Source organism: Haplochromis burtoni, unplaced genomic scaffold (genome assembly GCF_018398535.1).
Source record: "Haplochromis burtoni strain Fernald_Lab_line unplaced genomic scaffold, NCSU_Asbu1 Contig_21, whole genome shotgun sequence".
Lineage (NCBI taxonomy): Eukaryota > Metazoa > Chordata > Actinopteri > Cichliformes > Cichlidae > Haplochromis > Haplochromis burtoni.
The window spans coordinates 2899338-2921483 of record NW_024582382.1 but is presented as its reverse complement, the minus strand read 5'-3'; the positions used below and the strand labels follow the sequence as shown (position 1 = coordinate 2921483).

Below are 22146 nucleotides of genomic sequence, written 5' to 3'. Positions count from 1 at the left end.
CGCTTTGCTAGTCCCTAAGGACTCACACACTGGTGATGGCAAGCTACATTGTAGCCACAGCCACCCTGGGGCGCACTGACAGAGGCGAGGCTGCCGGACACTGGCGCCACCGAGCCCTCTGACCACCACCAGTAGGCAACGGGTGAAGTGTCTTGCCCAAAGACACAACGACCGAGACTGTCCAAGCTTGAACTGGCAACCTTCCTATTACAAGGCGAACTCCCAACTCTTGAGCCACGATCGCCCCAAACTTACCACCAAACTTTGACCTACCATTCAATACCAAGAGGAAAGCAACTGATTGGCAATGGCTTCATTTTTCAGCATGGTATGCTTTTCCTGCCGGTGCATTAAAAATAAAAACACACTGGCACATTGTCAGCTATGGACTGGCCTCCCTAGAGCCCACACCTCAACATTACTGAAGCAGTGTGTGATCAGAGCTTTAAATGTCCTTTAAAATCCTGGAGAACTATTCCTGAAAAGCTTGCATAAGAGAGTTCAGAATGTGTTGAAGAATAAAGAGGCCAACCAACTATTGGCTTTCAAGCTTGTTAAAATTGTACAGAATAGTTTTTACATTGCAAACTGTGTTTGTGCACGTGTGTAAATCCCCATATTCTTAGCAAAAGATAAAAAGATGGGGTCTAGAGACTTTTGCATACCTGTGCAATAACATAGCTGTTTTCCTAGGCTTGCATATAAGGTTATAACCATAACCTGATGATTTGAATATTCCCTGAGAACAGTTTGCTGTTGTTGAACCAGTACCAGTGTTACAGGATATACACGATACGGCAGGAACAGAAGAAGGTAAAGCAGATATCTTCTATTAAATAATGGTGAAATAGATTTTTATGAGGTTATAAGTTGAGATGTTAGATAAATGTTACAGCGGAGCATCAGTGCAGTTGGATACTTATTTGAACTTGTTTTATATACGATTGATCAGACGATTACACGCAATCATCAGTGTCCGTGTCTCTTTCTGTTTTATAGATCTTTTGCTTGTTTTCTAAGCATCCAGTCAGACCTGAGAAGCCATGTTTCTTTTAATGGTTGTGACCAATTTATCTGATTCAGAGAAAGCAGCATATTTGACTACATGCTGGATGAACTCATGTCCTGCATCTTTTTTATTTCATATCAGTAGTAATAAACTTTATTTCTATAGTTTATTTGTAAAATAGTTACAAGGGGTATTTGCAGAATTAGAAAAAAACTAACAATATTTAGTCCAATACATACATAGTTTTAAAAACGTTTCGGTAAGAGGAAGTAAATTCCAGAGTGTTCTGTTAAAGCCAAAACACGGTGCACCTGTTTTGTTAAGCCTGAAACTTGCATGTTTGTTGCTGATCTCGTGCTAAATATTTGAAGGGGGAACAAGATAAGCAAATCATATATGTAAATAAATATGGTTGGAATGAATTAAAAGAATATGAACTTCATCACCAGCACATTATAGTCCACAGTTTTTATTTATTTAAAGTAAACTAGCAAACACTAAAACTAATGGTTTTATTTTATTGTATGTAGTTTTCTAAGTTCACAAAATTCTTTATTCCAAAAGTCTCGTTTTGACTTTCATTGTTGTTAACTACGATTTTTAAAATCGGGTTTTAGTTTTTAGTTACATGTCAGTTAACTATAATAACGTTCGGTCCTGGGAATTGTGCCAAAAAGTGATTGCTGATGTTTGTATGTGCATTTTGTCTAATATCCATAGTTATACTGGTAAATTCATGGAGGGGATTTATATAAAATTGATTTGTTTTGCAAGTATTCTCGTGACCCTGCACTGTTGTACCTACGCTGTGTTCATTATAATCAGTCACATTATAATCAGTCCAGTCTTTTTTGCCAGTTAAAATATCTTTATAGAACTGTTAAAAGTCACTTTGCCAAAAAACTGATTGCAGTCTTTACGTTGTGATGGAAATGTTCTTTCTGCTTCAAAATGACTAAATATCATTCATGAGAGATATGTGTGACAGATTATAGGCCAACGAGCTATTTACAACAGCTTAAATACTGGCAATCACTTTTTGGACCCCTTTTGGGTTCAGAACTGCCTCGATTCTTCGTGGTATAGATTCAACAAGGTGCTGGAAACATTCCCCAAAATTCTGGTCTATGTTTACATGATAGCATCACAAAGCTGCTTCAGATTTGTTATGATGTGAACCTCCTGATCCACAATATCCCAAAGGTGCTGTGTTGGATTACGCACAGGTGGCTGTGGAGATCATTTTAGTGCAGAAAACTTCATGTTCAAGATATTAGTTTAAGGTGATTTGAGTTTTGTGACACGGTGTGTTACCCTGATGGAAGCAACAATCAGAAGACGGGTCATAAAAGGTCAGCAACAATATTCAAGTGTACTGTGTCATTTAAACTACGGGGCACAAAGAGCATCAAGAGAATATCCTCCACAACATGCTTCCTGTTCCTAGCTGATGGGAGTGGCACCTGGTATCTATTTAAAGGTTTGATATGTTGATATGTTTTGAGTAGCTATTTGAGTTACTGTTGCCTTCCAGTCAGTTCAAAGTAATCTAGCTATTCTACTCTGATCTCTACCATCATCAGGGCATTTCTATTGATGACATAAGTAAGATATTTTCCTTTTTTTGGACCATTCTCTGAAAACACTAAGGATGTTTGTTTGGGAAAAATCCCAGCAGATCAAAAGATTCTAAAATACTCAGACTAGCCCGTCTGGCACCAACAAGCACGTCACGTTCATCTTTCTTTCCTGTCTGACTATCAGGTTGAACTTCAGCAGTTTGTCTTGCACAAATGCCTAAACATATTGAGTTGCGTTCGCACGATTGGCTGGTTAGATATTTGTGTTTCGCAGTTGATCGGGTTTACCTAATGCTAGAAGCTATAAGATGCTAGAAGAGCCTTCCAAGTCTCTGAGCCATCTTAAAGATGCTGTAGGTAACATGTTTTTGGCATAATTGAGAACAATTATTCTGTATTTTTAAACCAAACCAAATGCAAACGAACACTGAACAGAACAGAAAATGAAAATAGCTCAAAAAACAACAAGAACCAAACGTAAAAACAACTACCACAAATACAATATGAAAAATGATTAGGATAATCATGGAATCTGACTTCCATAAAATAAAATTACACAATCATTGTCATTTTAACAACTTTATGTGAAAAAGAAAGCGGTAGGAATAAACAGGGTGTTGGATTTCTACTATTTTCTGCCTCTTACAACTTAAAGACAAAGATAAATGCATGCACTCTCTTATGCAATCATCTCATTTAGAATGTGGGGTTTAGAAAAGAAGCACATTTGTAAATCTTTGATTCACAGTAACATTTTATATGCTTAACCGGTCCAAAAACAATGTCTGCAATTAAATAAGATCACGCTTTCTCTTCTGCTTCTGTCCTTCCAGCAGTTGCCATGGATTTGGACAGCGAACTAAAAGAGATAGCCACTGAGATGAAACATCTCTCACTCAAAAGGGTACAACTGAAGGAGAGGAAAAACATTCTGTGCATATTTCAAGAGTTGAGGAATCGAGCTGAGTTTGGACAAACAGGTGAGCACTCAAGCAACTTCTGTGACAGTAATGGCTGTTTGCAGTCTTTTATATTTTCCATGAAGAATAAAAGCAAGTTGCGCTATATGTATAATCTCTGTACGGTTACTGTTTTGTTTTTATAATCAGAGGAAGCAGTCTCTACTCAGAAGGAGATTGAGAGCATCGATGAGAAACTGAAGGAACTGAATGAAAAACAGTCCGAGCTCCAGAAAAATTACGACAACATGCTCAATGCCGCCAAAAACAAACAGCACAAGAAAGGTGAGTCCCAGTTTGCTATGGTAAATCTAGCACACTTTACGCAGCTAACCACATTTGTTCTTCTTTGTTAGTGGTCAGTTTCACAGACAAAGAGAATATAGATTCTGCTGCTCCTCCTTCTCCTCCTCCTGGCTCTAATATTGTCTATGTTGTGGCTCCGCCTACTATCCCAGGTGAGCTACTTTTGGAAATTTGTCCTGTAAAACATAAAAGAATGAAAAGTTGAATGAAAACCACACTCGTGGTGAGGACTGCATGCAGATACTTGTGCTTGGATCGGGCCTTCTTGAGTGCATTTTCCCTTAGCTGCAGATCAAATACGACTTCATGCTACTGATTTTTGTACCTTCATGTGTGTTTTTCTTTCTTTTTTGTGGAAAACTATTTAACAGTTTGTCCAAGTTTAAAACGAGAGAGACGGATGTTTTGTTTTTATAAAATAAATCACCAATCATGCATGGCTTCCCTTCACAGCCCCTGAAGTGGTTCTGGAGCTGGACAAGCTCCCGGCAGCTCCGTGCAGGACACAGTGCCCTGAGTGTCGGCAGTTCATCACGACAGAGACGTTCTCCTCTGTCAGCAGTGTGACATGGCTGGTGTGCATCATGACAGCTTTAGTAGGGTAGGAAAGTCTCCTCCAGATTTACCATTGAAAGATTTGGACTGTTTCTGTTTGTCTAGCCAGTGTTATTGTCACCGTTACACAGCTTCCAGGCTAGTTGTCACTTAAGTGTCTTCTTGTTTCTTTTTTCGCAGCTGTGTGGCTGGTTGCTGCCTCATCCCCTTTTGCATGGATAGGTTCAAGTCCACCAACCACAGATGTCCTAAGTGTCGAACATTAATCAAAACTATTAAAAAGCTCTGAGATGAAAGCAGATAGGGAAAGATGGAGAAGATACTGGATATCCACCTAGTGATGATAACAACACAGCTGCAAAGGGTCTCCTGCACAATGCACTGAACATCAGTGCATGACCGGTGATGTTTGTAATCTCAAACTATAGCTGCTATTACTTTTTAGAAGCCTGTCAGACGAGACAGGTGGTTTCTGCCTTTATGCATATGCATACAGGGAGTGCAGAATTATTAGGCAAGTTGTATTTTTGAGGAATAATTTTATTATTGAACAACAACCATGTTCTCAATGAACCCAAAAAAATATCAAAGCTGAATGTTTTTGGAAGTAGTTTTTAGTTTGTTTTCAGTTTTAGCTATTTTAGGGGGATATCTGTGTGTGCAGGTGACTATTACTGTGCATAATTATTAGGCAACTTAACAAAAAACAAATATATACCCATTTCAATTATTTATTTTTACCAGTGAAACCAATATAACATCTCCACATTCACAAATATACATTTCTGACATTCAAAAACAAAACAAAAACAAATCAGCGACCAATATAGCCACCTTTCTTTGCAAGGACACTCAAAAGCCTGCCATCCATGGATTCTGTCAGTGTTTTGATCTGTTCACCATCAACATTGCGTGCAGCAGCAACCACAGCCTCCCAGACACTGTTCAGAGAGGTGTACTGTTTTCCCTCCTTGTAAATCTCACATTTGATGATGGACCACAGGTTCTCAATGGGGTTCAGATCAGGTGAACAAGGAGGCCATGTCATTAGTTTTTCTTCTTTTATACCCTTTCTTGCCAGCCACGCTGTGGAGTACTTGGACGCGTGTGATGGAGCATTGTCCTGCATGAAAATCATGTTTTTCTTGAAGGATGCAGACTTCTTCCTGTACCACTGCTTGAAGAAGGTGTCTTCCAGAAACTGGCAGTAGGACTGGGAGTTGAGCTTGACTCCATCCTCAACCCGAAAAGGCCCCACAAGCTCATCTTTGATGATACCAGCCCAAACCAGTACTCCACCTCCACCTTGCTGGCGTCTGAGTCGGACTGGAGCTCTCTGCCCTTTACCAATCCAGCCACGGGCCCATCCATCTGGCCCATCAAGACTCACTCTCATTTCATCAGTCCATAAAACCTTAGAAAAACAGTCTTGAGATATTTCTTGGCCCAGTCTTGACGTTTCAGCTTGTGTGTCTTGTTCAGTGGTGGTCGTCTTTCAGCCTTTCTTACCTTGGCCATGTCTCTGAGTATTGCACACCTTGTGCTTTTGGGCACTCCAGTGATGTTGCAGCTCTGAAATATGGCCAAACTGGTGGCAAGTGGCATCTTGGCAGCTGCACGCTTGACTTTTCTCAGTTCATGGGCAGTTATTTTGCGCCTTGGTTTTTCCACACGCTTCTTGCGACCCTGTTGACTATTTTGAATGAAACGCTTGATTGTTCGATGATCACGCTTCAGAAGCTTTGCAATTTTGAGACTGCTGCATCCCTCTGCAAGATATCTCACTATTTTTGACTTTTCTGAGCCTGTCAAGTCCTTCTTTTGACCCATTTTGCCAAAGGAAAGGACGTTGCCTAATAATTATGCACACCTGATATAGGGTGTTGATGTCATTAGACCACACCCCTTCTCATTACAGAGATGCACATCACCTAATATGCTTAATTGGTAGTAGGCTTTCGAGCCTATACAGCTTGGAGTAAGACAACATGCATGAAGAGGATGATGTGGACAAAATACTCATTTGCCTAATAATTCTGCACTCCCTGTATTATAATGCATTTTTCAGGCATGTCTGTGTAACAAAATGTATATTTCATTAATACTTTGGTACTTTAAACATGCTAGTTATTTTCAAATCTTTTTTAAATACAATAAAACTTCAAAATTACAGACTTTCCTTGTAAACTTTTAATGGCAAGCAGTAAAGGGCAAGTGCTGAAGCTCATAGCCAGACACTGAAATCCCAAAGAATCTCTGTATTTACAAAACGACTGTTAATATTTGTATAAAAAGCCAACATAAATACATCATGTGTAAATCATACAAATGCAAGGTTTTTGTATGCTAGTGTAATAAAGACTAAACATTTGTCATTCCAGCACATAACCCCTTTTTAAGGAGAGACACTTGGGTGGTCAAATGAGGCACAAAGGAGGAGATGGGGAAAAGAAAAAAAAATAATAGAAATTTGCATCATTTTCATAACAACTATTTCCATATTTGGGTGGCTTAGAAACTGCCAGTAAGTGGTCAATAATTTAACAATATGACACAGTTATTACACACAAACTGTACTGCCAAGATATAATGGTTTGTGTCACTATTAACAACAGAAACCAAAAGGATAGCACGTCTTCCATTTGTTTGTATGAAGCTGATTCAAATCAGATGTGGCCAGTAGATGTCACTGAACTACAACCTGACTTGTAACGTCTGATGGTTATTTGATTTTGAAATGATGCTGAAGCAAAAACGAGCGCTGGATCATACTTCTGTTATTTTTCTCTGGTGTTGTGTGTTTGTGAGCTGCGCAGATGTCTATTTACTGAAAAATGAAAATAAATTATTCAAACATCTTCAGCCTTTAGGAATCAGTCCATCGCCCATCGCTGTAAGTGAAGAGTCTGGCTCCATCTTTCGCTGTCTCGCTCCCCTTTTTTAAGCTCGCATTTGTCTCGCGTATGTTTGACAGTGTGTACAGATGCACGGTGAGATACATAACAGACTTGTCTTCACTCTTTGATCTGTTTTGCAAAGTGCAAGAGAGGAAAACATGGGTTTTTTTTGGTAATAAATACTGGCCTTGGTTTAGTCAGAGCAGCTGGGCTGCTTGTTGTGGCCCCTTTTCTAATTTCATCATATTCACACTCCCAGCTCAAATTAAACATCTGATTTATACTTCACAATTCACATACACACAAGGATCGTGCAGCGGTTGTGTGTTTACAATCTGTTTTGATAGTGATAATCATTCCAAGACAGGGTGGAGTAAACTACACAGCAGCCCTCAGCTACGTTCGCTGTTTGGCCGTTAGCACTGTGGCCAGGATTTGGGACATTTTCCTGCTCTTTCTGCTCACACCACGCTGACTGTAAAGCTCTACATTCACTGAGATCAGAGGACTAAGAGGAATCAATAACATTAAATGAGACTGATAACAAATCAGCGGCGTGTCTTGAGATGGAAATCTTAAAAGCTTACTTCCACTTTCAGCTCAAACTGCCAGTACCACTCTAACTTTATCTGTCTCCCGATACAACCAGAGGATTTAGAGACCTCAAAGGAAGCAGTTCAGCAACTTCTAAAGTGATGTTGCACGATGAGATTATTACAGAGCTGATTTATCTGTCTGGAAAGCAGAACGGAGCTGCTGAAGCATCCAAACAGCTCTTATTGTCTCATGGAAACAAAAGCAGTCTTCTCTCACAATGAAAAGCGATCGACTTGACAGCACTCAGTCCCAGTTCAAGTGCAGTTCACTAGAGTCCAGGAAGTCAGACGAGAAGACGCCTACTGGCACCGACACATCCAAAGAGTGACCCTCCTCTGCTGGCACAGACAGAGTGAGATCCAGCCAATCCATGTTGTCCATGTTGAGAGCAGAGGTGGACATGTTGTCATTAAAATCCACTTCCATGGTGTCCCCAGGTGCATGTAACTCCTCCATCAGCTTCAGTTTTTGTGGTTCTGTGTCAGGGAGCAGTGCGCCCTCCAGGAGGGTTTCCAGCCGGGAGTCGGAGGTCACGCACGCAGGCGGCTTTGCTACCTGGACTAAGGGTGGAGGGCGGGATAAAGCTGTGTTGATGGGAAGGGTGGTTACACTAGCTGTCACCACAAGAAGCTTATCCAGGTTGGGAGGATCCTGTGTAATATAGGGGGAGATCTCTGAAAAAAAGAAGAAGAAGAGAAGAACATGGTGAGATTTAAAACCTCATAAAGGTATCACAATAATCAAATCACACCCAGTATTCTCACCACCACTCTCCAGCAACACGTCAAACAGGTCATCCATCTCCTGGCTGGCCGCAGTGGGACCCTGCAGAGAAAAGAAACCGTTACATGTCTGAATGACACAAGTGAGATGCTATATTTATGTATCAGATTCTTGCCTGAACAGCTGTTAACATGCTGTGTTTCTGTTTAACGGCATCCTCATAGCGCGGTGGGTCTTTACACTTTGACACGTGGTTCGTGAATTTTGGATGCTGCAAGATCAAACTGTTTGGAGACTGGCTGGAACAGGGAGGCTAATAAACAGGAAATAAACAACATCAAATACAAAAATACTAACTACATAACATTAATTCTTGCATGCTTTACAGAAAAAGTAAACATAAGCAGAAGGAACATAAGGATAATCTCCACCTTATTTGTAGGTCCTTTGGGAAGAGCCTGGCCTGAAGAAACTCCTGCAGTGCATCCACTCACTGGGAATGTATTGAGAAAGTTCTGTGCCGCGGTATTAATCCTCCACGTCTGCACAGAGAATTGAAGAGGTCAGCACGGAGGCATCAGTGCAATCAAACATACTTTCTCTCAGGGAGTTTGGTTAAAGTAGCAGTGCAGCTGCATGAGAACTGTGGAAACCTGAAAGAAAACCCACTGTGGATCATTCACTTTTACGCAAAGACATCTTAAATTAAATTTCTTCAGCCCCTCTCCAGCCGGAGGATGACAATGTTTCATCTACCTATGACGGCACTGTTTGCAGGGTAAACCATGAGAGCTGCGGTTGAGTTAAGCAGCGGGTTCTGTTACTAATTCTGCCTGCATGTCGGACTCAGAGCAGAGGAATGACTGGGAGCGATGAGGGCACGATGGTCAGCTCTCACTCAGCACCTGCTCCAGTAACCCATGTTTCCACAGGCTTTCTTTTGATGTGCGGAGTGAAAGATGCCACCACTCAGCAGAGGCCTGTTATTACCGTAGCATCAAGGAAGGCGCATTAGCCATGGTAGCGCTTAACTGACTGTTAAATTAGTTACGTGATATATTATGCAGTGCCATGAAAAACATGGCAGAACATTTATGATGTTATCTTGTGTTTACACAGCACAATACTGGATTTATGATTTCAGGCGCACATACATACGCATTGATACGTTTCCAGTTCCTACAAGGAGACTAAAGTGAGCACAAAGTCACAGCTGATAGTGGTGATGAATGGGGAGACAGGCTGAGGCAGTCTGTAGAAGCAGCGTAGCTTTTTTTCTTACCTTTGCCAGTGGCTGGGTTTGAGTACTGCATTGCTGATGTATTACTGCTGAGGCCTCTGTTTTCTGTGGCACCGATCCAGAAGCCTGGATAAGGCCTGTGTGTAATGCAATGCCTTTGGTGGGGAGCTGGATAGTGGCTGCTGAGGCAGGAAGGGATGCGGGCAGTAGGATCTGAGCTCCGGCCTGCGCAGGCTGACGGGATTCAGACTGTGTGATGGTCTGGTGACCGAGAATGAATTGATTTTGACTGGCTATGTGGCTCTGATCTGCAGGCTCTTCCTGTTTGACCAGTACTGGCAGACCAGGAGAGCTGCAGGATGCAGTGCAGTTTGACGGAGTCCTGCGTTCCTCTTTGACCTTGACAAGAAGCAGAGGACTGAGCTGAGATGGAGAGTCTCCCTGTTGACTCCTTTTCTCCACCTCCAATTGCATCTTCAGTTCCTCCACCAGCCTCTGCTCCTGCTCCAGCTTCCTCATTAGTTCCTTAATTTGACGCTCCTTTTCATGTAGCCGTTTGTCCTTTTCAGAGTCCTGCTCGTGGGATTTTGTGTCCATGGGACACTCCTCATGTGGCGCACTCTGTGGGGAGCTCATGCAGGGAGCATGATGGGCTGGAGCATCTGAAAGCAGTTTTGTTGGACTGTCTGCCGTACTATTATCTTCTATGCCCAGATTAGAGACTCTAGAAGCAATAGGGGACACTGGTGGGGTTAATTTAGGAGTTTCTGACTGTGAGATTGCTGCATCGATGGGAGCAGCAGTCTGGATGCTAGAGTTCTCCTGATACAGCTTTAGCCTCTCGATCAGCTCAGTCTTGGTCCCAGAAACATGCAAAGATCTGAGTTTTAATTCCATTTTCAGCTCAGCTACCTGCAAAGATAAAAGACTTGTAAAACAGCTGCACAACACTCAGCTCGTTCACCTCTGCAGCAATCATATATGCATGATACAATCAGGCTGCGCAGGCTGCAGTGCGTCACCTTCATCTCGTCCAGATTAGCTGGTAAGTGATCCGGCTTGCGGTTCATGTGGTGGAGCTGCAAAGGGGCAGACGCAGCGTTTCCACTAAAAGCAATGTTAGAACAGCTGGTTTGTACCTCAGTTGTTGGTCTGCTGTAATAAGATGTCAAGAAAAGGGAGTGCAGATGAGAGAGGGATTTTTTCTTTAATCCATTTTTCATAATGAGCACCTTCTGTGTAGGAAGCTGCGAGCAGGAAATGCAGAGTAATTGAGACAAAAAGCAGCTGTGATTAAACCGTGATGACAGTTATTACATTTTACATAACAAGGTGCGTACGTCTGACTGAGGATTTGAAAATCAACGTTGAAGTAATTGTAATGAGGATAAGAAAAATCCTGACTGCGATGAAGTAAAGCTTAATGGAGCCATACTTGAGCTTGGAGGCCTGGTAATTGTACTGCTGCTGTTGCTGCTTCTGCTGGTTTAGGATCTGGAGCTGCAAGAACTGCTGCTGTTGCTGCAGGAGGCGGGCGTAAGCAGAGTCCATTGGCACGTCATTAAGCTCTTGTTTCTGGTCCGGGGGAATATACTGATGGTACTTCAACTTCTTCACTCGTGGTTTGGGCTCTTTGCTCTTTTTGCTGCGGCTTTTTTCAGCAGGAGGCTTAGCCAAGCTTTGCTGCAGAGCACAACACACACAAAAAGGGGTACATAAGACCAGAGAGGACCATGTGGAGGATATTCTTTCCTCATGACTGATCTCAGGCCAGTCCAGTTAACTTTATCAGGAAAGACAGTTTGCACTGCCAGTACCAACACTGTAAGAGTTGGAACTGATACGGTACTTTTATAACTTTAACATTAACATTGCTCTGACACTCGATGAGAACAGCAGGATGAGGAAACGGGTAGTGGAAATGTTACACTTATTGTTTTACCACCTGCAATTACAGGATGTAGTACTCATGAAAATGGCTTGGCACAAGAGCAGCAGGTTCTAGCAATGAAATCAGAAACTCGGGCCGGGTTAAACAAGCACTCACTTTCCAGTTTGTCAAACTCACTCCCTTATTATGTTCAAAGGGAGGGAGAGTTTAGCTTATACTCTGAGGATAACTGCATTATGATAAATGGATAAGTTATAGCTTCACTCCCGTTCTTTGATTCACAGCTTAGCCACGATGAGGAGGGCCGGCCTGTCATTTGACCCTAAAAATAGACAAACTGTGGCACAGATTTAAACCTCTGGATGGGTGAAATAACTTTAACCCTTGCTCTTTGACCTGCGCTCAACTCCAGCTAAATGCTGAATTTTTTTTGTCTGAGCCAAAACTGATGTAACTTTTCGCATGAGAAATAACAGACTCTGACATTGTGTCTCTCGTCACATTTTCAAAGGAAGCAAACAAAATAAATCAAACACACAGATGAAGAAAATAAGTCAGGAAAACAGCCAGAGGTCAACACTGCAACAGCTGCGTATAAACTACACGACAACAATGACAAGTAACCATAAACTTTTTTTTTTTTTTTTTTTTAGAAAAATAAAGAAGATTGGGTTTTTAGGGGAAATACAGATAGTTATTTTGAAGGTCAGATTGCCAAGACTTTGGAGACTATTTTCCCACAGCCAAAAATCTCATGTTTTTATATGATAGTGTTATTGGTTACGGTTACATATGATGATGATGATTTAAGACCTCAGAGGATTTTAAAAAAGCATCACTAATCTAACTTTAGCTGTAAGATCACATTAAAATGACTAAGAGAAAAGTCACCTTCACAAGAACTGGCCCCGGTGTAACACAGGTGACGACAGTGGTGACAGGTTGAGGTTGAGTTGATTGTAGGTTGCTTTGTTGCTCACCGGTGGGCATAGGGTTGTTTAAATCTGATGCAGACTGTGAGCTGGGTGGCGGGGAGTGCTAAGAAAAGTAAAGAGAGAGCAAAATCACATGAGCCCCTCAGTAAGAACAGCAAAGCTGAAACACCTGCTAACTATCATGCCATCTATGAAAAGGAAGAAAATATGACCCAAAATAGGCTGATAAACACTTGAAAAATGAGCATGGAAAACTACTAAAACACAGCTGATGTGCTGTATGTAGCAACTTAAGTAACCTAGGTTTTTGGTCGTCTGATACTGGTGTTGTTGTACCTGTATGGTCGTTTTTAACATAAGAGTGGCCTCTTCAGACTCCCGCGGCGAGGCCGATGTAGAGCTGGGAGAGTGTTGGCTTGCAGGACGTTGCGGTGAAAAGGCATCGCTGCTGTCCTCATCAAAGTTGTACACATCCGAAGTGTCAGGTGTCTTCGCACGATCCACCTTGCTACCACCTGTGGCACAGGATCAAAAAATAAGCAAGCACTGGTTATTATTTATTTCAAGGATAAATAAAAATAATGCAAATAGAGCAAAAATCTCTGACTATAGTTTAGAGATGTAAGCTGAGACTGCCCTGCTGACATATTTCGACGTAAATGTCATAAAAAACAAGCTACAGTTTTTTCAGTGAGGGCCAGCTTATCAGTATTAGCATTATCACAGTTTTACTGCTGTAATTAAACGGGGAGACCTTTCTCACAGCAGGCCTTTGCTTCCCAAACAAAGATAATACATCATTAAAAATAGATAAAAATCCACCAGATGTGCTGCACAGCTGGTTTGAATTACCTTCGCTGTACTCACTGTAAGTGGTGAACAGATATAATAATAACAATGAGGCTCTACCATTATTAACCTCCTCAACACCGGGGTCCACAGGCAGGATGTTCTTCTCCACCAGCTCCATGGGTCCGGGCCTCTGGGCGATCTTCTCATTGAGATCATCAGTCAGTCTGGCCCTCTTCAGCTTCATTTGTGTGGCCTGCAGGGAGGGCTCTGCATGTGTCTCTGATAAACACAAAGAGGATGTTCATCTGTGATCTGGCCAGTATCAGTCAGTCTCTCAAACTGCTTTATCATACTGACTCACAGCAGACTGAGCCAGACCTCACAAAAGCCATGCGTGTGGTTATAGCTTTGTTAAACACAAAGGTAATCATCTCTCTTATCTCAACACTCTTGCCCAGTAAGAAAACACCCCCGGATGATTACCTTGTAGGATGTGCATGCGGACCAGCTCAGAACGTCCGGGTCGGCTGCAGAGTTTGTGCTTCAGGAAGGTCCCAGTCTGTTTAAGAAAAGAAAAAAAATAAGAAAATACTCTGGGTACAGGATTGTGATCATCTGCAGGCTAGAGTGCATTCATTGCTGGCTTACCCTGGCTCTCTCCAGGCTGCGAATCTGCTCATGGAAGGCAGCAGGTGCTTTTAGGGCTACGAGAAGAGAAATCCATAAGAAATCAATACATTTTCTTGTTTAATACAGGCTAATTTCACACACACGAATGTTCCTTTGATTTTAAGACTGATGTCTTTTTGCATTCATTCTTTCTAATCCCAAATAGTTTTCCCTTTGTCTGCCTTTGATATCATGACAAAGTATGTTTATGTAGCAAGCCTCTTAGTGATAAGATTGTACTCCACAACAACAGAAATGATGGTGTAACAGCATAAGTATAATACCACAGGAAATCTCAGTATTTCTAAAACATATACTTTTCATAATGGCCCTCATTAAAAAGTCTTTTAAAGTTATCAAGCAGTTTTCTCAAAAGTACCAATAACGTACTGTATGCCGACATAAAGTGTTTAAAATTATGGACAACACATATGTAAAAAAAAAAAAATCTAAACTACAAATACACATTTGTTACAAACAGTGTAAGCAGATATAAAGAAGAAAAGAAGGGAGATAAAATGCATCTTTATTCCCAAATATGCCAAAAAACTATTTTCACACTCCAGGGTCGTCCAGTTTCATGTCATTGTTTATTATTTTGTCTCCTTTTTGGCATGCAATGGCGTGTCATTAATAATCAGCAGCTCGTGGGCGGGTGTCTGACAGGAAGTGTCAGTTTAGCTGACTCAAACAACGATTATTCCGTCCTAATTTCTGATCTGACCGAGTAAACTTGTTGAGCTTCAGACGAGGTCTGGCTCACCGGCGAGTCACCTCTGCTATGACGAACATTGTTTGGTTTAAGGACACTCTGCCTGGGGGGTGCTCTGAGGAGTGTGTCAGAGGAGCAAAGCAAACATTCCTCATGACCAAAACCTCACTGCATACCTATCATAAGCCTCTAAGTGTAGGAGAGGCAGATTGCTATGGAGAATGGCCTGGGAGGCTTGTGTGCAGGCTACGCTTGGCCAGGCCGCAGAGGGGATGGGGGGGCGTCTGACCTCCACTGAAGGCTCAGCCGCTGACTCATGAGGCCGCGTGGAGCCAGAGAGGACCTGAAAACTTGACTACAGGGGGCTTTTCATGACAGAACTAGATAAAGAGGAAGATGTCCATCTTTTTCCCCTTCTGTCTTTCCAGCTCTCAGTGGGATTCTGTCACAGTTTCAGCTCATCTTTTATTGACTGTACTCCTAAACAAAAGGCTTGCTGGAGGGAGGTAAAACAGGGACCGAGTCAGCTCCACCTCTGCTGGATCAAAGGATGGATGTGGATGGTATTAAAGCGGAGAAAGCCTCTCCAGCTTTGACACCAGTGTGTCATTTATCTGTTATATATTCCAACCATTTTCACCAGGTTTTCAAGCACAGTGAAGCGATTTCAGCCTCTGACATAATTCTATAAAACAGCCCTTATAAAATAAAGCAGTTTGATGTACAAAGAGGATCTATTATATTAACTCTGAAATCCATATTCTCCATTCTTGGACTCTACTAAAGTGGCTTTGCATGATTTATAAGTCAAAATAATCCTCATTGATCCTGTATTAGGCTTTGGTGCAGCTCCTCAGTTCTTCCACTGTCTCAAACAAGTCGTTTTAGCTCCTCTCTCTTCAGTGCCACCCTCAATTCATACCAACTTTCTTCTGATTGGCTGCCCCTGGTAAATTTGAGGTTTGATCAGCAGGTTCAGCCGGAATTTCTGTACTCACACTTGTATGCCTGTCAAGGGATATTCCATCTCTTTGACATCACACACAGTCAAGAATAGAAACGTCCTGAAAACAGTCTGAAGCATGAGCGTTTGGCTCAAATTACTTGTAGTTAAAGAAACTCATTATTTCACACTAATGGGCTCCATTTAAATCCGTCCATCCATCCCTCAGTCTAGTTTCTTCCACTTATCCAATCATTACAGAGGATTCATGATAAGCAGTGTATACTGGATGTCCTTCTACCCAGCAACATTTTGTAGGACACTTTCCTAAGGTAAGCTGAGCTATATTATCTCTCCAGTACATCCAAAACCTATCCCTGGGTCTCCTTCCAGATGTGCATGCTCAGAAAAACTATCCTGATTACAAGCCCAAGGGTTGGCTCTACTCTTGCAGCTCCCACTAGATTTGATTTATTAAATTATCAAATAAAAGCACAAAAAAATACCACAATAAATTCTGTATTTTGAGTTGCTTCATGATCCCCTATGTTCACCAGCTATTTGCTATAGAGCCTGTTAATTTGGGAGAAATAAAAACAGAATATTTTGCTAGCTATAATTTTTTTATTTCTTATTAAACTGTTAGCAGTCGGACGTACCGCCCACGGGACATTGGATGGTTTAGGGGACTAATAGGACTGCTAAGGGGTTAACACTGTTGGTGATGTTCACTGTTGTCTTATGTAGTAAAAATACTCACGCGGCATGATGCCTTGGTCCACAAGTTGCTCCCGAGTTCTCCTCTGCTGCAGACAGAGCTGCAGGACTATGAGAAAGCGGAGACACAGAGGTCAGGGTTAAACTTTTACCATTCAGAACCAGTTTGACTGAGTCACCTAACAACCATCCCTTCTGGCTTTGAACTGCGAAACCTGCAAGACTTCAAATAAAACAAGGCACTTATTATTTCTCAATCAATACGCTGCCCGAAAGGCTCAACTGTAAACCCCGTTCACCACCACAGACATTCTGTACTCTTCCTGTATGGTTTTAGCTCAGGGGTTGTGAGGAGTACCACACATTTTACAACACGCAAACAGTGTGATTGGCTGACAGCCTTCCCAGTGAGAGGCAATATCTCTGTGTGGGTTGCAAATGCGCTGAGGAAATAAAGTAACTACAGAGAAGAACACAAACAGATAAAAGAGGGATTAATGTCAGACCTGCAGTTACAATAATGAGGAAAACTTGAGCTGGTCATGACACCACTGAGAGCCAAGTAACTTGTGTCTGTTTAATAAATTGTTTTTAAAAACTAATCTTGCTTTGGATGGATAAGAAGTGACCAGTCATGTTACTGTGGAACATCAAAGACATGACTATCTTCCAACAGAAATTGTTGAGTCTTGCATGCGAGCTCTGCATATAGCACTTGGATGATCTTCGGTTTTATTTCCCCAAAAATATAAACTGTAGTAAGACGTTGTTTAAACATTTATAAACACGTGAGCGTGGACATGTTATTTCAGTAGAACGCCGAAATTCAGTGCAGGCAAAAAAAAAAAAAAGTCTGAACAGAAGGCGATGGGTGATGGGAACGAATGAAGTGGCGGTGGTGAGGTACGTGAGGCCTTTATTGTCACCCTCGTAGTAAAGTGAAGTTAACTTTAGCTCGATCTACTCAGGGGCATTTTTGGGGGGTGGGGGGCAGCTCCCACTCATACACAAACACACACAAATACAAGGCAGACCTGCTCAACTCTCCTGGGAAAGGCGCTGCTTCTGAACGGGCCTCTGTGACTCACGCTAGCAAAAATAAACTGGGCAGCTGTGAGAACAAGGCCTGGGAACCATGAAATTTGGGGGTAGTTAAGGGGGTGGGCTCTGCATTCGTACGCAGAGACGAGGGGACGTTCATGGGCTTCTACTGGTGGGCAAGGGAACGCGGAGTGACAAGAACCGAGGCAAAGGGTGGAAGGCCGAGGCCACTCTCATAGCAGCCCATCCACTGCGGGACAGAGAACACAGTGTGCCTGCTCTGCCTGCTGTGTTTCCTATTACAAACACAGGCCAGAGGGGTTTATGGTCAGCCAGAGATGGATCATAAAGGAAGATTGTAGAAAATGCCACAAGCAAGAGAAGAGTGCATACTACAACATATGAATAATATCAAAAAGTGCCTCCTAGCTCTGACAGAGAATGCAATTTTTAATTTGAGGTATGGTAGTATGGGGTTACAACTCATGCCGGGTCCTCCTCATCACTCGGTGTCATCTTTGGTTCAACCTGAACCCTGGCTAACCTTCTCCGTGATGCAAACTGGCTCCGCTCTCCTGCTCACCAGCAAAGCGTAAACAGAGGTTTTGGAGAAACATAGAGAGGGGGCTCGGCTCAAATCCTTGTCTACTGATGTAATCTCTAATCTCAGACCCATGTTGTTCTCAGCAAATCATCCCTGGAGGTCTCCCATCAGACCTCTGAAACAATACAAATAAAAACTGGTGTGGCCAAAGCTGAATTTAGTTTAGAAAGAGACTCATGCTGGGTTATGTTGATTTTGCAGTTATAAATACAGAATTCTCCAAACAGAGTCCCACTTTAACAGCATTTATAACCAGTGATGGCATGCATCATGAATATTGAGATAAAATTAGTCTATCAAAAATGTCATTTTGATTTTCCTTTCATGCCTTTGTGTGGAGCCTAGAAACTTAAAGGCTGACTTCAATCTTTGGAAAACACAAGTACATCCTACATTTAGCAACGCAGAGAATTCATCAGCAAGACTTTATCTCAGTAAATTAAATGAGTACTGAAAATGTAAGAAAAGAAAGTAAAGCATGCTTAATTTTACATTATTTTTAATTTTTATATTATTATAGCCAGAATCATATGAATAAGAAAGTAAAAACATATTGCTTCCTTTCTGCCATGATTAGGTGTCAGGACAACCAGGTTTCTCACTTTATATGGGAAAGAAAAGCCTTTTAATAACATTATCCCACATTTTAAATGGCAAAAGGTTTTTTAAGGTTTCATCCAATGACAGTGAAAAAAGCAGAATGACTGTGTGGAAGCCAGTTGTTTGAGTTTTAAAGTGTATAAATACACAGGCGAAAATATGATGTGAAGTGAAGCAGAAGCACAAACTTCTGCTTCCTGTCAAGCTTTTTGTATTTTTTATGCCAAACCTGCAAAGATTGTGATTTTTTTAAAGACAGACACATTAAAGTCTCAGACTAACTCCTAATATCGGTATCAGCATCATCCCACACAAACATACTCTTTCCCCAGCATTTACTTTGTTAGGATTTGGTCAGATTAGTGTCAGATTATTACTCTGTCCTGGCAAAGTGATCTTTAATCTATGAAGAAAGAGATATACTTAGTCAGGTAATGAATAATGTTTTTTGTAAAAGCAGCAAGAATAATTCTAGTGGAAAAACGTATATATATACTTCTTTTGCATAAATCCAGTATAATACACTGTTTTCATTTGAGTGTGATTCTCTGCTCACAGTATTAAAACGTAGCATGCAAAACACGCTATGTTGGATGCCCTATAAACTTTAGGTATTTGCAAAGGGTTTTTTTTCTCACATTGCCAAACAAAGCCTATAAATCACTAACAAGACAGGTATTTTGTGTTTTACTGGCAGAGGCCACTTGCTTAGAGGAATGTCCTGGTGATGAATGCAAACCAGGAAGATAAAAACATGCAAATAATGATCAGAATCCTGATTAGCAGCATATCCAACTACTGCACTTCAGTTGAAGTTACTTCATTGTGTATGCGCATTACAAGAGTGAAGTCATGCTTCTGTGAGGTAATACCTTATAATAGTGATCCTACAGAGTGCCAGTTTGAACACAGGTAATTTAAAGCGATAGGTAATTGCTTTCTACTTAAACAAATTCATCAGAATTCAAAAGAAGTGATGCTCCACTTGAGTCACGATCATGATCTTTTACTGTCATTTCCTGTTATGGCTGTGTGTCCATCACAACAATCCCCCCCTCCGCTTCCGAAGGCAGGGGATTAACATTACATTACAACAAAGCTTTCTGGTTAGAAAAAAAAGAAAGAAAGAAGCAGTACCTGATTTGAATTTACCCCTGCAGATGGAAGGGGTCTCCACGTCAAGGCACGCCATAGGGAAAAGTTGTAGTTCGATTGGTGGCCAGGTCTGGAGTCCCATGTGGTGATGAGGCCAGTGGAGAACACGGGAGTCAGCGAGAAGGAGGAAAGAGCCAGCGCTGAGAGGACGACAGCTGGCTCGCTCTCTCTCCGTCTCTCTGCCGGCCTCAGTGGAGAAAGTGTGTGTAAGTATGTGTGAGCGCTCACTCAACGTCAGAAGGAGGGAACACAGTGGTGCTGGCGTTAACCCTCGCTAGGTCACTGTGTTGTGTTCACAGAAGACTCAAATTGCAACACGACACCAGAGGGAACAACTTTTAAACGTGGTAATAATCAATATTTCTTATGCTGGGGAAATTCACTTGGCCTGGGACCAAAACATTTACTGGCAACCAATAGGAAGCTGATCAAAACAGGCTGTGATGAATTTTGAGTTGGCACATTTTTATAAGAAATAGCGTGTGTGTGTGTGTATGTGTGTGTGTGTGTGCGCAGGGACCCTTGCTGCACTAAATAACAATGACAAGAACACATAGTGGGATGATTTGATTTTTAAATGAGTGATTATTCCTTGAGGTGTTTTTGCAAAATGACATATTTACAGTGTTTGTTTCTTTCTAGATTCCCAGTAAACCCCCAATAAAAATCAAAACTAAAGGGAATGTATAAGAGAAATTTAAAGAGGGGACATCCAAAAACATCTTTGCTAGTCGTCTTTGCCTTTCCGCAGCTAGAAAAACGCTAACAGGAAATGAGATAGGAGCGGATTAGACTAATTGTGGGAAGTTGTGTGTGTCTCAGTGGATCCAGGAAGGATTGCATGTGAGCCAAAACGATCTTGTGTCAAGGCGACGCTGCGAAGACATGATGCTGTGGCAGCTCTGCGCTTGACTGTGAGGTCAATGCATGCTGCGGAGGAGTGGACAACTGCACTCTGGATTAATAATGTCACTTGTGGGATCAAGAAATATGCATGTCAAACAGCGTGGGACGGGGAAAAATAGAGATGATAAACAGAACTGGTAGAGGGCAGGCACAGCATGTTATGACAGCCCACAGTGGGGATTCAACACTGATGCACAACAAGATGATAAAAAATATGGGAGAGTAGTAGGAGGAGCTTTTTAGGAACGTGGAAAAACATCTTCCTGCATGTCATTTTGTCCACAAAAAGTTCACATTTCGAAAGTCTGCTGGATATAGAAACAAAACAAAAGCTTTTAGGAATGCGTGCACACCTGTATTAAACCACAGCGAATATCTAGCTGTGGGCTCTCAAAATTTCCATATCTTTGTTATTGGTAGTCCAGTGCAGGAGCCCAGTTCAGTACAGTCATTAAAATAGTGAGATTACTTTAAAAATAAGATTTTAATTCGTTCACAAAAGACGGAGGTTAAAAAAATCATCCAGCTGTTACTGTCTACTTCTCAAAGTCTTCACTGCTACATTTTCATTTGCACCCTTACTGGTTAAAGCCTAGAATACTAAATGAAAAGATTTTGTTTTATACAAGAAACTCTGGCCGCTGCATCAAGACCTTTATTTTACTGCTTTTTTTCTAAAATATAAGTTCTTAGTTGTTGGATATTTTTCTTATTTTCTTCTAAGGGAATGTTGATTTCAAAGTTTAAATGTCTCGAAGAACTTAAAAGTCTAATCTCTCTAGTCTAGACTGTTGATGCTTTCCATTTACATGAAAAAATTACACTTTTTTAGTGTTGATTTCCAGTTTGGGGTATTTTTTTTCGTGCACCACCAATTTCACCATTAACGACCATTTTAGCCCGATGATTATTGCACTCATTACATCATTACATCCATCTGTTTCCCATTGGCCAGATGGTTTCACTTCCTAATAATTCATTTAGAACTGAGTGAAGGACTTTGCAGTTGCAGCCACTAAATCACTTTGATTCATGATGCAGGTTGGTGCTGAGGAACGCTACAGCCAGCGGTATTATTGACTTCAAGGTACCAAAGGGAACTGTGATATTGTGTTTTAGTTCTAGGTGTGCTCGTGTTATTACAAATTGAGCAAGAGCAGTAAATATGAAATTGATAACTGACTCATTCTTTGGAGTGTTTTGGATGCCGTCATTGTGCATCACTTGTGCAACATAACCCGTAATCACTGACAGACAGATATTGTCATTATTAGGTAGACCCAGGAGACTCATGAAAGATCATCTTCTGTTGTAG

The 22146-nt window shown here is 41.5% G+C and overlaps 2 protein-coding genes across 2 annotated transcripts; one reads left to right on the top strand and one right to left on the bottom strand.

Moving 5' to 3' along the window:
• Positions 1 to 174: 174 nt before the first annotated feature.
• On the top strand, positions 175 to 4994 carry LOC102307079 (cell death-inducing p53-target protein 1). Its single transcript, XM_005920237.3, has 6 exons — positions 175 to 813; positions 3423 to 3569; positions 3699 to 3833; positions 3905 to 4006; positions 4308 to 4455; positions 4590 to 4994. The coding sequence occupies exons 2-6, from the start codon at positions 3431 to 3433 to the stop codon at positions 4696 to 4698; spliced, it is 633 nt and encodes a 210-aa protein (XP_005920299.1). The 5' UTR covers positions 175 to 813; positions 3423 to 3430; the 3' UTR covers positions 4699 to 4994.
• A 2449-nt stretch (positions 4995 to 7443) lies between these two features.
• mrtfbb (myocardin related transcription factor Bb) lies at positions 7444 to 20217 on the bottom strand. Its single transcript, XM_014332999.2, has 14 exons — positions 19908 to 20217; positions 16569 to 16634; positions 14133 to 14188; positions 13968 to 14043; positions 13602 to 13763; positions 13029 to 13207; positions 12649 to 12795; positions 11302 to 11549; positions 10889 to 11021; positions 9909 to 10778; positions 9058 to 9168; positions 8802 to 8939; positions 8668 to 8728; positions 7444 to 8577 (listed from the first exon to the last, which is right to left on the bottom strand). The coding sequence occupies exons 1-14, from the start codon at positions 20005 to 20007 to the stop codon at positions 8147 to 8149; spliced, it is 2778 nt and encodes a 925-aa protein (XP_014188485.1). The 5' UTR covers positions 20008 to 20217; the 3' UTR covers positions 7444 to 8146.
• Positions 20218 to 22146: the final 1929 nt, after the last annotated feature.